Here is a 17,921-nt window from a genome sequence, read left to right as displayed (position 1 = left end):
TGAGTGCGTTATCTCTTATTTGTAGAAATTATTAGCAACCATTGCATATGAAAAAATATTTTAAAAAATGACTTCGTCCGTTCAGAACGGACTATTTATTGTCACATTTAGACCATATAATATTAATGGTGGTGGTAAAATGTGTGTTTTTTTATTTGTAATATTGTAAAACTGCTAGGCTTGGCACTCACACAGACAAGCACGTAGTAGTGAGCCATCCTGTTCACCTAAACTATCTTTGCTGCGAACAGCCTTGTTGTAGTACAGTCTGTTCCCACTGTCCTTGATGTTGCAGTGCCAGTACTACTCCTCGTAGTTCAGGCTGCCCCAGCAGCAGCTGTTACATATGCTGCGGGTTCGAGACAGGCTGTGGGAAATACACACTGACAAACGATGCAAACAGCTCCCAGTACACTGTGGTCAAAGGCTTGTCACATTTGACCTGCCCGCTGCTGTGCGGCTAGCCTGACAGCTAAAGTTAGCTACCGAGCGTTAGCTCAACTGCAGCTGGCCAGCAGAGTGACAAAGTTAAGCTAACAGTGAAACAACAACTTAATGCTTTAAGGCAAATAACAGCACCAGAAATAACGTGTGCTGAGAACGACACGGTGTCACTGCAGCAGTATTTGGAAAACTTTTTCGACTCCCATGCGGACTTTATCCAGGGTCTCCACTCGACGCAGTGACCGCTTTTGGTAACAATCAACAATGTTGATACTGTCCAGCACAACACGCCTACTCGGAAGAGGAACAACTTTGCTTCGTGATCCGTTTAAGAGGATTTGCGTAAACATGTCGTCCACCTCTGCCTCGGGTAAGAGACTGCGGGTTCTGGTTGACATGGACGGGGTCTTGGCGGACTTCGAGGGCGGGTTCCTGAAGAAGTACCGGGCCAGGTACCCCAGCGAGCCCTACATCACCCTGGATGACAGGAGGGGGTTCTGGGTGTCGACGCAGTATGGACGGCTGAGGAGTGACCTGTGTGTAAGTGACGAGTATAGGTTACATATGTTCAAAAATAGTTTCCGAAATTCATATTTGCAGTCCTACACAGAAGCAGAGGCCCTTGAATATAAAATGAAAATAGTTAGATTTTTACTGAATATGCGACTACCTCAATGGAAGACCAGAGGGGACTTTTTAAAAAATGATAATGTGAAAATGAAAATGTAAATCCACAATAATTTTCCACGTGTTATTTGTGAAAATATTAAAATGAAAAGACAATAATCTAGTTTGCATTTTAATCTTCACATAGGCTAGTTGTAAGGGCATCAGTGGTTACTGTATACGTCCCATGTATGCATTTGCACACTGCCGACCAAATAAAACACTGACGGTTTTTTTTTTTTCGTTTGTATTTTTTGTTTTAATTCAATCTATGGGGGGATGGACAGCATGAAAAGTAGCCAGCATCTTAAAGGACAAAATTAGTTCACTGACAATATCGAATAATATCGACTGACTGGGTCTGGTTTCGATTTGTCATCATGCTTGACTCAATCACAGGTCTATAGTCAGCGTACAGGCTCTTTTATTTACAGTATTTTAAGACAAAATAATGTAATTTCTTGATAGTCGAGTATTTATTTTTTATATTTTGTGGAAAACCTTATTTCCTTCAGGGAGTTTGGAGTTTCTAGCTGACCTTGAGAGCGTTGCACTTTGGACATTCTTTGTTCAGAGCACATGTACACTCACGGGAACTCACACACACCTTATCAATGTAAGCCGATACTGAGCTGTGTGTGTGTGTGTGTGTTTTTATTGGTGTTAACCCTTTTTTTTTGCATTGTTTTTTATTGAACTCCAGTTTTCCACAAAAAAGAAAGCTGAATACATGCAAGATTAAGTAAAATCAAAATCAAAATCAATTTAGGTTAACAGTGTATCTTCCACATTCTGCTATGAAATATGTAAGGGATCATGTATATTTTGGAGGTTGTTATGGAGAAACAGGGGTTCCATACAACCTGAAGGGGTTTATTTCTCCATAACAACCAACTAACTATACATTATCCCGCTTATTACACGGCTTACGAGTGAAATAAATAATAAATAATCACCCACAATGATTCAGCAGACAAGGATTGGTCGGTAAAGTTTTCACTTTCCCTTTCAAGGCTGGCCTGAGAGAGGAGCTGGACAGCGGTGCTTCTTATGCTGTGGTTGGTGTAACGCGTTGAAAGTCCAGCTGTCTTGCTTATGTTGCTATATGTTGCCAGGGCGGATCAGAGCACCGTCCCTATTCGCCGTCATATTTGGTACAGGCAAAGGATAAGCTCCATGCAACCTGCATTATCACACAGTCTACAAATCACACAAATCATATATTCCATCCAGTTTGACATATATACTTCGGTGGGTAATAACCACACATCAGAAGACTGATGCATATATATACACACATAGGAGCACCCTGTATTCTTCCAAAGGATTTTGCAGAGTTACTATGAAAATGCAAAATAGGTAAGTAACTAAATAAGAAAAAAAAGGAAATGACTAAATGAGAGCAGTACAGATTTACCCTATCCTGTTTCCAGGAACTCAATCCGTGCTTGCCATGTTTTATGAAATCTCTGCCGTTTACCTCTTACATTATACCTGATCTTCTCTAATGGCTTACAATAGTTAAGTTCGTTCACCCATTGTGAGTGACTTGGAGGATCCTCATCAATACATTTAGACAGAATGAGTTTTTTGGCAGCTGTTATGGCCAGCCCAAAGAAATGAGCTAAATGTATAGAGTTGAACTGGAGATTAGAGTAATCACCCAAGATTACTATTGAAGGAGATAAGCTAAATTCCATATTCAAGACTTTCTTAAGTGTATTTTCGATAGCCTCCCACCATGGACCTAACTTTGGGCATGTCCAAGTCATATGCATATTGTTGTTTTTTTCTTTACTCCAGGAAAAAGCCATCAGTATCTGGGAGTCCAAGGACTTCTTTATAGAACTGGAACCACTGCCTGGAGGAGTGGAGGCGGTCAAGGAGATGGCCAAGATGGATAAGTAAGTCTTGGTGATGCATTTCACTCATCTAATATACAGACTGTTTTTGCTGCTGCCACAGTGAAATGTGATGTAGACAGGCATATTGGAATGTGTATAGAAAACAGCAGAATAACTGAAGAAAATAAACAACAGGATTGAGCCTCTAACTGCACAAATCAAAGAAGTAATGGGTGGAAAAGATGAACAAGTAGCAATTTTTATCTAGCGATCTGGTGAGAGCCCTGGATTTTAACAAGGTAGTGGATGGTTTTGCGCAGAAACTTGTGAGAGGAAGGCAAACAGTTTAAAGTGAGCAAGCTCACACTCTTACTACATATTTATGGATGATTAATGAAAATTGCAAGCGTTGATCGATGCTTTGGTAATCTGTTTGACATGCAGTTTCAGGGTGTGACAGCACCGAGGACTAATGGATGGGGATTGTGTCAAGTTGATAAGATTATAATTTGTCAGAGAAAGAGAACTCACAAAGCATGGCGCCATGTTTGCTGTAAGCAACTTAAAGGTCCCAGTTTGTAGAAGTGAGATTTCCTGTCTTTTTGATTACAGAGCATGGTGCTATATAAACACAGTGAAAGTATTACAACACTCAATCCACAGAGCAATGCACACAGCCTGTATTCAGGAACTGAGCCTTCAAACAAGCCGTCAGGACTTCCGTAATGTTGTGATGTCACAACGATTCTGTCACCGCCCTCAGCCCTGCCACCAGCACAGCCGTGGTTGCAAAAAAAGTCAGCAAAGCTGATGTGGAAACATGGTGGGCGGTGCCTGCTCAGGCCTGTGAGAGCTGACCAATCAGAGCAGACTGGGCTTTTCGGGAGGGGGTCCGTAAAGAGAGAGTCACTAAAACGGAGCACTCATACGGAGCGTGAACAGAGATATTGCAGCGTTTTGGGTTTTTTTTTTTTTTTACATTAAAGCATGTAAACATTTTCTAGTAGACACCCAAATTTAAAATAGGAACCTGAAAATGAGCATAATATGGGACCTTTAAATATTGGATATAGGCAGGTCAGTGCTGTGCGCTGTTCACACACAATGAAGAAATTCTTTGTTGATTTGTGCTACAAAAACAGTCCGTCTAACATGTTATATTTGTTTTTATAAAGACATGATGAGACACTGTCTTGGGTTGATAATGAATACCAATTATTCTATTGCTGTGTAAGAGGTTTCGTGTCCTCTTGTGTTGCTGTTTCTGAGTCTCCTTTACTTAAAGAACTATGATATTGAGAAATACTGGCTGCTGTCTGTGGTCAGATTTAAAGGTGCCTTATGGAGTTTTATTGTAAACAAACAAAAGTTACGTTTACAACTAGTGTTTCCCTCCAAAGTGTGTTATGTGTATCCTTGAGGCTAAACAAATGTATTGAGTGCAAACAAAACCAGGATCCATTCATAAAAACATTGCTCCACAGCCCTACTAGTCAGCACCGGCCATGTGCTTGTAATGCACTCTACTGTCAACAGACAACATGGAGGCAGCGGTGATTGCCATTTTCGGCAATATTCTCAGAAAAACCCAACACAGTGGAATAACGTTTAAAAATAGCCGCCATAGTAAGGAAACTGTGTTTACATTTCCTCTCCTGATAGAAATGAATGGGTTTCTTTAACTACCAGCGCTTGAATGAATGAATGAATGAATGAATGAATGAATGAATGGGATGTTTTCTTATCTGGGGAATCTGCCATATGGTGCGATCCCGTGTTTTTCACTTAAGCTGTCCTTCCATTGAAGGCCCTCTGCCCGTCGCCAAAATAGTCATTCATTCCGGTTATAAAGAGCCAATGTGTTTGTCAAGTTTGAGCAGCTGGAATATAGAAATGTTTGTATGTTTTTAATTTTTCCACTCTGGCTCTGTTGTCTCCATCTCTCTCCGCAGCACAGATGTCTTTATTTGCACCAGCCCAATAAAACAGTTCAAACACTGCCCATATGAGAAGGTAAGCCCCCTGCCAATCAACAACATCTATTCTGTTTCCTTTGTAAATTATTACCATGTTTCCTTTCTCTAATTAGATCTCATCAACTGTGTGTGTGTGTGTGTGTATGTGTGTGTGTGTGTGTGTGTGTGTTTTCAGTATGCCTGGGTAGAGAGACATTTAGGCCATGACTTTCTGGAGCAGGTCATCCTGACCAGAGACAAGACGGTAATCACCGGAGATATCCTCATAGACGACAAGCCAGACATTTTAGGTGAGGACTGAACACGTGTTTGTGTGTTTGTGTGCACATGCAGAGTTTATCTTGTCACATTAACAAAAATGCGTGCTCATCAACATCTTAATGTTTTCAAGGATTTACACATGTAACAAATGCACATTATGCATTGTGAGATATTTATAAATATTTTGCTTTGTATTCACTAAGCTCCACCCCTCTGACACCGAACACATGTAGTCTCCAACCTTAACGGTGTCAGATTTATTCCTCAGAATTCTTAGTCATTATTAAACAATGGCTCCCTGATTTCACACAAAGGCAGACAAAAGTAGGTTTCTCATTTCTGGGTGAACGTTGCTTTTGTAAGCTTAAAATGAAAACAGCTGCTAGCAGACAACACTCAAGTTTTTTCACCACCGTCTGCAGTTGTTAGTTAAACGTATTAGCATTCAAAGTACTTCCAAACGAAGTACCTTAGTACATTTCTTTACTGTAAACTTGTTGTGCTGTCAAATTAAACTGCAGTTCACTGTTGGAGGCTTCACTGTTCTGGACAGAAACTCTCAGTCCTGCTGTGTGTTTAGCTGCTGTCAACATGGAAGTCTTGTGTTTAGTACCCAGAAAGTTATAATAACTTGTGTAACTCTTTCTAACTATAGTAACAGCATGACAAGACATACTCTGCTGTAGCCAACACCAGGTTCAGTTTGTCATTTGCTAAGCTATAGTTATACATAGTCATAGTCGAACATAAAGCATACATTATAATAATTGTTGTTATTTACTCACCCTTATTGTCAAGAAAACAAATCAGTCATCTTTATAAAAGAATAACTGAACTGTTTTATAGCCATTCAGCCCAACAAAAATATTCTCTGTGTAACAGTAATTAATGTTATTAAATGTAAATGTTAAAGTGATTAGAAAATTATGGCAGCCATCCCTGCCACCATTAGGCTGTGAAAAAGATGGAGATTTTCTGGGGTATTGGAGAGTGGCCAACCCATCTCAATATAATGCTAAACCACAGATTAATAGAATAATTACAAAGATGTGAAAGTTTAAGTACTTTTAATAAGTCTTTAATTCATCGCTCACAGTAAAATAACAAAAAACATATAAAATATACAAAGAAATGATCAGTGAAATTGCTGCGGGCTTGTGAGAGTGCACTGAGGAATTAGCACATCGGGCAGGGTTGTTTGCACATGCTCACCTCTGATTGAGTTGGGTTTCCAGGCACCATGACAAACATCCCACACAGAAACTGAGAAACACCCATTTGATTTGTATAGTTTTGAAATCACCAGAATAACAGGAGAAATTACCAATAGGAAAGCACAGCGGTTGTTACAATACAACCTTGTAAGTCCTCTGGTCTTAAAAACTGTGGTTGAGTTTTTTTTTTTGCTGACTTAAGTGCTGTTTATAATTATCGTCGATCCCAAAAATGTAGTGGCATAAATCAAAATGATAATATTTTGCAAAAAATAGCATTAAAATGAATCCATGAAGAGTGTGTTCCAAAGATCAAAAGGAAGAAGGAAGGAAGGAAGGAAGGGAGGGAAAAAATTTAAAAAGAAGAACATTGCATAATCCTGTTCGTGTAATGTCATGTGGGTGTAATTATTTGCATACATCTACTTCAATGCCTCATTTGCCGCTTTTAAGACAGCTGTTAACGGTGTGTGAGCTGTTAGTCCGGGTTGTGTAAATCAGTGAAATGTGTTTGGTTGTCACTTACATAATGTTTGTGCCTTCCATACCTGATCAGGAGTGGAGCCCAAGCCAACGTGGGAGCACATCCTGTTCACCGCCTGCCACAACAAGCATCTTTCCTCCAGCCCCTCCCAGAGACGACTCCTGTCTTGGTCGGACGACTGGAGGGCCATCCTGGACAGCAAGAGGCAGTGAGGACACTCCCATCAATGAGCCCAGCATCATTACTACCAACCTGTGTGTGTGTAGGCTCGGAGGACGTCTTGGGATGTCAGAATCATTATTTGAAAAGGAGGAAGGTAAAAAAAAAAAGAGGCTAGTGATCAGCCAAATTCACAATAACATACAGGTCGGATACACAAAGCAGACCCTTGATGCACTCTGTTGGGAGAGAACATTCACTTGTTTGACCACAAGAGGGCACTCTGAGACTGAAGGTGAAGATGTTTACGACCACATCTCCACCAGTTTCACTGCACAGCTGGGACAACGGAAAGGTTGACCATGAGGACAAAATAAAGAGCAGGTTGAATTTGTTGTCGGCTGCTCTGCGTCTGCATACTACATGTTTTTGTGGTTCTTATTGAGGACATTTTTTGTTTCTTTGGAGCCACTTTATCTGTGTTTTCTTCACAAAGGTCTTATCAGTAGTTGACATTATTGTGTAGCATTAATGAGTCACGGGACTGTAATTCACTCACAACAACAGGGCACTCCACTAAACATTTCACTCACATTTACATAAAGAATAGCCTCCACGAGTCACTGGCACTGGCGACTATGTGCAATACATAAACACAGGAGAGTGCGCTGGAAGTAGCAGCACTTGAACTGTTATGTCAGGTTATTGTTTTACTTTAGAGTACTGCAGTGTATCTTGGGTCACTGAGTAGTAAGTTAAAGGGTAACTCCACTAATTGTACACATTAAAGTGTGTTTACAGAACTTGGGGAGTACTCCTAAAAAAGTAGTTTTTTGGAGGCAGTTTATCAGATTACATGCAGCTTCCTCTGGAGCCACAAAAGACTTCATACTACTGTTTCACATATTCAGTAGTACTCCTCAAGAACTGTAAACACACTTTAATATTGTAAAATTGTTGGAGTTGCCCTTTAAATATAAATGCTAAGTGATATCTCTTTAAGGTTTTTAAAGAGCAGGCATGGTTACGTTGGTGCTCTTTTTCCCGTACTTATTTCCTCTGTTTCACACTGATCTATGCATCTTAACTATTACACCAATGAAAAAAAATTCTTAGAATTGCACACATACATATGCATGTTGCCAAAGCCATCACTAGTGCTGAATATATTAGGATAACGTTCACAGAGAAATGTGTGCTGAATATGTTTAAAGTATTAAAGGAAGAAAAGATATTAAGATAGTTTAAAAAAAGGAAATAATATACTAAACTTCAAAAGAGATGATTTATGCTATTAGAGACTTCCTGTTTTTATATGCTCTACTTTCACACAGCCAGTCAGACGGCATATTGTATCAATTTCCGGTTAAATCTTGTGCACACTGCCGACTGTAAACACACTAAAATGAGAAAGTTACATTACCTCAATATATCAAAAGCAACGCACAGCACTAGCATCTGTTTTAATACAAAAAACTCACGCATTTGTTTGAATAGTGGTAATGATCTATACCACTTCCAAGTAGATCTGCATCATTTCTGGCGAAACAAACCATGAATGGTACAGTTATAACTGTTGTTTACTTTTAATTTCTCTTCTTAGTGTGTTTACATAAGCATTGCATCAGATTAAAAATAAACTCCTAAATGGCAGAGTACCTCCACAATACAACACAATTTACTTGCATTTATTGTAGTGTGTCATTTGTGAATATAAAACATAGATTTTTTTACCAAATTGAAAAGACCATATGAATATATATGATATGATATGATATGATATCCACATCTGATGTCGTTGAGTCATACGAGCCAGCTGCGTTTGTCTGTTTCACGCAACTCTTCATCACTGTGTTATGTCTGAGGTGTAAAGCAAATGAACATTTAAGAAAACAGCTTTCCGTCAGGATTTCCATTTTTCCTTAAGTATGTTCGAATCCATTGTGGATATTTCTGTCAGGCCAGTGACAAATTTGCCTGTTGCTGCTAATGTGTTATGGAAAAGAAGGTGGTGGGTGCTGAACATGTGTTATGACAGTCGTACCGAGCGCTGAGTGCTGTGCATGTTATTCAAACATACATCTGTCTGGTGTTTTTTAGATTCTGTGTTTTATTCCACCTCTCTTAAAATGCGCACAATGAAAAGAATTATAGGAGGGATGTGGAAATTTTAATGGTTCTCTCTCTGGTGCAATTAAAGGTGCATTTCATTTTCTTTGTTTGTTTAGTTTTTGTGCTTTGTTTGTTTAGGCTAACACTGCCAAAAGCTCACAAATAGCTTTTGGCAGAAGTTTGGACAACTTGTCATCTGCTAACCGTTTAACATTCTGGCAAACTGTTTAACTAAACATGATGAACTTGCTTTATTGTGATCTTTGTTGTAATTTCCTCTCTCTACTGATTATATCAGTTAAGAACTCATGCCACATGTAAACATTAGTCTAGACTGCATTTTGCCATCAGTCCATTGTTTCATGCCAGAAAAGACTTTATGCATGAGAAACTGCTGTTATCAAATGTCAAAATCTGCCTCCTTATAGCCATAAATCATTTCATTTAAGTATTGATTTTTGTAGTACGTTCTGACTGCCTTCTCGCTCTACGGTACTTAAAACAGAATGAAATTGTGAGGCTGTATTTATCTATTATTTATTTCCCTTTTTTAAAACCCTTGGTTTTCCCTCATTTACAATCATGTCAAGTAAAGAGAAAGAACATTTACAAGAGGACATAAATACTGTTCATGAAAGAAACAAGATATAAAAACACATCAATTAAAACAGGTACAAACAGAGAGGATATGATTGAACAAGGATTTAAATTCACTGAGGGGTATCAAAGAGCTAACACACTGCGAAACACCAACACAGTATCACAGCAGTTTGTCAAATACTGATTACATTTAATCAACAGGATTGTGGACAAGGGATCAAATTGTCTACTTTTTGCATGGCAGTCAACACAAGTTTTTAAATGAACAGTTCGTGTCAATGTACACAAATCTTAACGATTACATTTTGTCAGTATTTGACAAAGATGTTTTAATATGAACTGACCAATCATGATCTTTCCCCTAACCATAACAGAAGTGAATCCCATGAGAGAACATTATTGATCAAAGATGAAACTTGATTGAACAGCAGGTTCCAGAGAAAAAAAAATTAAACTCACAGAGGTCCAGTTAGAGAAAACTTCCTTAAGCAAAGGTCCAGAACATCAGTTAACATTAGTAGAGAACATTAGTTTCTAACTTGCATAATGATTCAGTGCCATATAACATATTATATAAAACTGAACTGCCCATGGGCAATATATACATTTAAGATATACTGTACATTCATAAAAGCTCTTTACACTGTCTATTTGATATGATCAGCTGAGTAGCATCACATGAGTGATTTACAACGCATGCAACTGGTCTGAGTTTTCTGGGTCGCTAAAGACTAGAAAGCTGCGCCGGTTAAAATTCTCTGTCAATAATAATTCTCATCATCAGTTATGGATTGGGGTCCGGATAGATCCAGATCCCGACAGCGGCCCGCCTATTAGTGATCTGAGTGGGGATGTGAGGGATGGAAGGATAAGATAAGATAGTTGCGCTGAGAGCACAATAAACACTGATCGTGTAGATTATACTTGGTGACAATTTGACGAACTGCCGTGATACTATGTCGGAAACACATTCTCATTCACACGTGGGCAGTATATAGAGTTTCACTTCACAATGAACTGTAGGAGGCAACAGGAGATCACAAAGAAAGCTCAGAAGAAAGTGTGAATGCGAAGGAAAAACAGGGCCAAGAAATATCTTTCAGTCAGTATTTAGATACAAAGCTTTACATGCATGACTGCATCTTTGTCATATTTTCTTTTTTCGGCATACAGCGCTCAATTTGCAGCCGCTTTGTGACTTTCAAAGTCATCGCCATTGCTTCCTCTCCGTACTTCCGACCATCACTAACTACCTGGTCAACTGGGTCAGCTGCCTCGGATAAATGCTGGAAGCCTCTGTGGTGGAACTCAAAGGAAGTGCTTTCCGTTCCATGTGACCGGCCAGCTGACAGCCACGTTGTTGTTAAAGTGGAGATACATAAAAAGCAAAAAGCCAATCAACCGTTGCACAAACACTGCATGTGTGTCACTTGTATGTCAGCCATTTTTGTCAATGAATGTCTCATGTTTGTGGTGCGGATAATCATTTTTCACAGAAAAATTGTGAAACCTCGATGCAGAAATGATTGATTTAATAAAGAATTCTAAGTGTTTAGTCACATTCAACTGTTTTGTCTTCCTTCCATTTCGATTTCTCAAAGTCTCCTCACATGAACCACAACATCACCCCTCTGCCTCGCCATACCATGGTGCGCAACAGATGGTGTGCGGCTGCCAGTTGTCTAAAACATTGTCCATAATGGCTTTGTCAACATGTCAGCATTTGTAGAGAGAGAGGTTAGATAATCTGTCATCAGCCTCACACAGCTCTTGGTCTTCGGTTCTTTTCAGATCTTCTATTCATTTCTTTGTCCTCAGAAACTACACTCAGATCTTCACCTCAACATGTACCTGAGGTCCGCTGTGCTGCTCAATCGAGCTCCGTCTCCTGGGTGTAATTTTAGAGTTGCGTTTGTTGAATGGAACAAAACCTTGCCAGCATGTCATTTCATAAATTGTTAACGTAAGCCTTTGCAGCAGGGTTCTGAGGGGCTGGTGCCTATCCCAGAATGCATTGGCAAAGAACAGAGTGACGCTTTAAATGGTCTCTGAACAGGTGGATGGGACAAAGGTCTTAAAAAAAGGTAGTTCATTGTTGTATGTTCCCACTGCGAGCCACAGGGCGTATTACCCGTTTGCTAGCAAAGGCTGTTTTGCACTTTGAGGTAAATACATTGAGAAAACCTGATTAATGCAGCTGAATCCACAGCATTGTTTTTGTAGTTTTTTCCGATCATACTTAGGACATTTTAATGGCTCTAATTTATGCACATTATGCACCCGCCAAAACGAATGTTTCCGAAGCATTATCAGATGGAAATAGTTGGGAAGTTAAAAATCTGTTTGGCAGAATTATGTCTTTGGCTCAGTTTTCTCTGCCTATCTGTTTGGCTCAGATACTGAGCACATGATCACACTTCTGATGACTTGCTACCCACAGCCTGAAAAAGTTTCCATTCTGTCTGGCTGTGAATGCATACAAGCTCCACTCAAACCAGAAACATCTTGCTGTATGACGACAACGTTAGCCATGGACCAATCATGATGAATTTTACTGCCTGTATTCTGTTCTCAATGTTGTAATCACAGGCGTTTAGCAAATTTAGGCCAGGTCCACACGTACATCGTTATTTTTGGTAACGATTTCCGTCCACACAAGTGTTTTGGCACCATTTTAGAAATAATCTCCATTCAGACAATTCCCATTCACATAGACTGGGCATGCATGTGACGGTTAAACAGGAATTGTAGCCAGTATGAACAGGAGAAATGCTCAGGAAGAGTTGTAGGAAACTTGATGATGTGCACTCAAAGTGTAGGCACAGTGAGCATAGTGGAGGTGTTTAGGGTGTAAGGAGGTGGAACTGAACCGAGAGGCTTGAAGGAAGCGTATGTGTGCTGGCCTATTTTATTTCAAACAGGTACGGTATAATGGCACAGGACCAAAAAGGGAAAGCAAAGACCCGTTTGGGCATGATTTGTCTTTAGGACAGTGTGAGTAACAGCTTTTGTAATCTGAATTGTTAATAGGATGACAAATCCTAGTGATTGCGAAACGACTCTGCTTCGCCTGCCGTCATCGCGCCAAAAATATACCAATCCTCATGTAACTTCACAGTCAATAACAAGACGTTAGGCCTTCAAAAGCAAGAAAATGACATTGAAATTGTGGAGAAGGGGAAATTGGTCAGGATTAGATTTTCTTGAGGCCTTTTTTGTATTGAACATTTTCCTTGAGGCACAGTAGATTTGAATGGAACCAAAATAACATGCTCATGTAACGACGTTACCTCATTTTCATCCGTAAAACAAAATCGTGGCCATCAAGTGAAAATGAAATACTATGGAGTGTGTGTGTATGGTCACATGTCCAGTTGTGTTTGTATGTAAATTAAAAAGTTGTCAGTCATCACCTAGACACCCACACAGTGACTCACTTCCACCCATAACACCAGCTGAGTGTAAATCAATAATCTGTTTGGTCTCTCACTCTGTGGCTCTACAGTCAGACTCACAGACAGCCACATTTCTTCTGTATGTGTCATTTTACCTGCAGGCAAAACAGCGTGTCGTGCTGTTGGACTTGTATAGGTGGTGCTTGGCTTCTCTGCATCAAACAGAAAAAAAAAGAGCCATCTGTCCATCCCTTTGGTCGTTATTTTCTTCAGCGTTACATAAATACTGTCTGGTGCTATAGCCCTGGTTGCTGTTGCTTTTGCCAAGACTTGACTGACTTCAGTTTTTTAAAAATTAAATGTATTCTTTTTGCCAAAGTCACCAATTACAGTTACTGGTTGCAATTATCCAACACTCTTGAATTAAAAGGATTCCAGGTTATTCATATCTGGATTGAGATGCATCTATATCTAATAAAGGAGCATCATGCAACACTGTTTCTGTATGTGCTAACCAGACCTATGAAATCCTTCCTAGTAGCTCTTCATACTGAAGAAAGACATTTTATGAAGACTTAATATAATAAATGGAATACAATTTTTGACAACTTGGGGGCAGCAGAAAGCCTAAACACATAATTCGGACTGAAGTTGACATAGCAAACTTGTTAGCAAATAGTTCCATAAACTTTCAGCTGAAACGCAGTCTCATACCTAAATCAGTAAATAGGTCCATTGCCAATGACTCTTTAAACAACATATACGAACATAAAGGCTACAACATATGACAGTTGGAGAGTACAAGTTACAGGTGACCTGGACTGTACCTTCGTTGTAACATGATCAACGTGAAACGGTTTTGGTTGGTTAGACTTATGCACCTGGTTAGGTTTTCATTATTGAAACCACTTGGTTAGGTTTGGTAAGGCCCTTGGTAAGGTTCAAATTCAATTTCTTGTTTAAGTTTAGCTAACCAAACTACTTGGTTAGGTTTAGGCAACAGGATTACTTGGTTAGGTTTAGCTAGCAAAAATACTTGGTTAGGTTTAGCTAACAAAACTACTTGGTTATGTTCAGGCAACAAGAGTACTTGTCTAGGTTTAGCGAGCCAAACTATTTAGTTAGGGTGAAGCAACAAAACTACTTGGTTAGGTTTAGCTAACAAAACTACTTGGTTAGGTTTAGGCAACAAAACTACTTGGTTAGGTTTAGGCAACAAAACTAATGGGTAAGGATTAGAAAAAGATCATGGTTTGAGTCAAGAAAACTAAGCTACTTTAGTAACATAGAAGATAAGTTACGTATGTGATATAGTTCATGTGCAGCTAGTTGCTAGTTTGTCTGCTGTTCACAGATGTTTCTGGGGCAGAAAAAGATGAGATTTGCTAGTGATCCAAAACAGTAAAGTTGCGAGCCATACAACCAAAACAGTGATGCTAAAAGACTTGAGTTGTGGGGAACTTTTTGGTCATCACGAATGACCTCTTTCATATTACACACTGTCATTTGACCAATTGTTTATGTAACAAACTTGATTGGTGCAGCTTTAAACATTGTTTTTAATGCATGATCAGTTATGGAAAAAAAAAATCAGTGGAGGTTGACACCACTGATGCTTGTGTTTAACAAAGGCAGATATCAGCTTGATAATAATACCAATTTTACCAAATTAATAATAGGCTCCAACCTTGTTGGCTTATCATGGTGATGTAGGAAATTAAGCTTATTCTCTTGTAGTCCTTGTTGTAAATCATTTCCGATTAGAATGTCAGCCGAATCCTTGAAACCTGAATAAGAAAGAACTGTTTAATCAAGAAAACAATAAAGGCTAAATAATTTGGTTGCTTATCAGCAAGGGCCTTAATCAAATATCTGCGTTCAGCCTTGGAATAAAGAGTACGTCCTTGTGTAACTGTACTACATTGTAAAATGGCCTGTCCTTTTTGGGCAAATGCGTCACAGTCCTCTGGAAATCCCAACAGAGCAGTAAAAATGGAACTGAGCAAGAATTTTCCTTGAAGACAAATACAGAAGCCTTATGGGAGTGCGCTAATATTGAACATACAAAGAAAATGCTCTGTACAGCACAGTTTGTATTGTTTGTGCAGTGGACATATAATGTACAAGATGTCCTCACTGAGACAATGGGGGCTTGGCATCAGCACTTATATTTAGATTAGACTTCAGCTTTACGGTTAACCACATGCTGCTGATGTTGAAGGTTCATAATCAGGGACTTGGTTGGTGGTTGTGTTTCATGGAACATATGTGTTTGTGTATGTGCCAATGATTTATTTCTACAGAAAGAACATTCCCTGGAGTAGAACAGTACAAATGCAAGACCGGAAAAAATGGAAGAACGGAAAGTGCGATGAAGCACATAAAATAGAGAAAACAGGTCAGGTGGAGCTCTTCCTGTTTGCTGAGTTGTTTTTGTTCCTCTCGTCACAGCGCTCGACCACCTCCCCCTGTGTTTCACACTCCGTCCCTGTCTGTTTGGATTGCTCTCCTTCCGTTTGTCTAATTGCTTTACAACAGAGTAGGAAAGAGACACGCTTGAAATGTGCTGCGTATTCTGTTCCAGATCGGATCATCTGCACCTCATAGCGGTATTAAAAGTCTGGTTTTACAGCCTGCTGTGCGCTTTATTTTTTGAGTTCATGTATAGCAAGTTTCCTCGTGATCATTTCTCCATCTCCAAATCTACAACTAATCAGGAAATGACGACATGACCTTTTGAATCTGTGGCTCCACTCAACTTTTTGGAGCTTCATAGACACAAATTTACACAATAGGTCTGTGCAGAAGCCTGCACACAATGACTAATAAATCTGCTGATCTGCTGAATGAAGAGTTGGAAGACAGAGCTACTTATGATTATTTATTTATCTATCAACATACTGTATATCACTAACAGTAGCTTTGATTACTCCAGTCAACACCTTTTACAAATAAGCATTTGATTTATTGATAGTATTGATGGGTGCAGCTTTAAAAATATCACAAATGGAACCGCTGTTCTATGAATTCTTGATAACCGATAGAGGTGCTGCTTTAAAGTTAGTCTTAGAGCCAGACCTATCCCCACAGGACTGTGTCAGCAATCGATAAAGGTCTGGTTGCACCAATGAGAAATGCTCTGACTTGTTTGTATTACTTTAAACCGTTCACAATCATATTGAGCGGCACAAAGCCCAGGAGGCAGTGACAGTGCCCATACAGTGCAAAATACTAGACTGGATTACTAGTTTCGGTGGAGCGTACAAAAGGAGGCCCTGGCATTTAAAATGTTTCTGTTAGCTTGCAGATAAGGGTGAGGGTAACTTGCCATTTTCAGCTTGTATGCTCAGAGATCATAGTCTAGGGTGACATGGATTTTCAGATCGGTAACTCGTTGATAGCAAAAGGGATAAAAATGCCGACTGAATTAGCTGCATAATGGCAGGCTTTACACCCACAGTCTGCATCTGGTGAGTCAAACTCCTTGAAAACTGGGTCAAGCATGCATGTATCAACAAAGTTACCCAAGACCAAACTATGGTATAATGCATGTTTTGATGCCAAGACATCATATGTATGTTGTAACAAAAAATATAATACCCAGCTTTAAATCTTAGCGGACTGCTCCACAGCTGCTAGCCTCACCATGGGAATGACCGGCTAATTATGGACTGTTCAAAAAGCAAATGTCTTCAACACTGTTAAAGATACTTTGTAGTTATAATCAAGTACTGATGACTTTGCACACTGCAGTGTGTGGTTGCCTCTCTCTGCCTGTTGCGTGTGCGTGCGTGACTCTGTGCACGTGTATGTGATTCCTCTTGTGTTTATGCGTTAGAAACGTCCCAGGTGGTATGAAATATCTGAGTCAGTAGTTTGCATGTTTTTGCCAGCGACTGACTCATTCTGTCAATCTGTCAGTCTGGCGTATTGTCATCTGTCTTTTAGTCTCTCTCTCTCTCCATCCATCTGTGTGGCTGCAGGAACAGGACGCCGTGTTTTGCTGAGCTGGTGTTATGGGTGGAAGTCAAACACTGGAAAAAACACACACACACCTGCACTCGATTACAGTACAGTAACAATGATAAGCTTATTTTATGGTAACCGGTGTTGTCGCCCTTATGCCCGTCTCTCAGTGCATTGTATTTAATGAACATGGTTTTATTTTAATGGTTTCAATTGACTGAGCCCAGCTCTGTCAGCATAACAAGTTTCCTAAATTGATGTTTCCATTCCAAACCATTATGAATTTGAGTAATTCTCACTTGTAAAAAATGGTTTCTGTTCTCTTTTTCTTTCAATTCAATTCTATTTGTGCAGCAAGCAACCTAAAACTGGGTCTGCCAAGTGTATCATAGGCACTTACTGAGGTTAAGTAAGATCTGAGGGATGAATGTTTACACTGTCATCAGGAAGACAGCTGAATGTCCACATATAGACTCCATAATGTGGGTCAAAGCCATTGCACTTTCAAGTTGCCTTCAGAAAGACACCTGGCAACTCAGTTTTTCCCCCTATGAGTCTAGAAGGGTTAAACTTGCTGCATTAAGAAGCTTTACATGAGAATTGGGAAGCAACAATTATTTAAGAGATTGGCATCAAAATCCTATTTCTAACAGCCCATATATTTTGCCACAGTACTCAGATTGAACCCTTGAGTATGCAGTATGTTGAATCATTATAGCAAGTTTGAGAATGATATGTATCAGCTGCTTTGAAGCCAATTTGACATAGTGGCCAAGCCGTGTAATTACAACTTCTCGTGA

General features: G+C 39.5%; 1 protein-coding gene across 1 annotated transcript; it reads left to right on the top strand.

Moving 5' to 3' along the window:
- Positions 1 to 82: 82 nt before the first annotated feature.
- On the top strand, positions 83 to 9,615 carry nt5m (5',3'-nucleotidase, mitochondrial). Its single transcript, XM_084342859.1, has 5 exons — positions 83 to 984; positions 2,914 to 3,014; positions 4,907 to 4,967; positions 5,106 to 5,220; positions 6,962 to 9,615. Exons 1-5 carry the CDS (start codon positions 709 to 711, stop codon positions 7,099 to 7,101), a joined length of 693 nt encoding a protein of 230 aa, XP_084198985.1. The 5' UTR covers positions 83 to 708; the 3' UTR covers positions 7,102 to 9,615.
- Positions 9,616 to 17,921: the final 8,306 nt, after the last annotated feature.

This window comes from Pagrus pagrus (genome assembly GCF_965226575.1).
Source record: "Pagrus pagrus genome assembly, chromosome: 21".
In the NCBI taxonomy this organism is placed as follows: Eukaryota; Metazoa; Chordata; class Actinopteri; order Spariformes; family Sparidae; genus Pagrus; species Pagrus pagrus.
The sequence above is the reverse complement of the archived record's forward strand: the minus strand, read 5'-3'. Positions and strand labels throughout refer to the sequence as shown.

Excerpts from the sequence above, each read along its gene's own strand:
- nt5m (XM_084342859.1), top strand. The coding sequence starts at position 709 with ATGTTGATACTGTCCAGCACAACACGCCTACTCGGAAGAGGAACAACT. Across the intron at positions 4,968-5,105 it reads AACACTGCCCATATGAGAAG|TATGCCTGGGTAGAGAGACA; the intron begins GTAAGCCCCCTG and ends GTGTGTTTTCAG. Across the intron at positions 5,221-6,961 it reads CGACAAGCCAGACATTTTAG|GAGTGGAGCCCAAGCCAACG; the intron begins GTGAGGACTGAA and ends ATACCTGATCAG.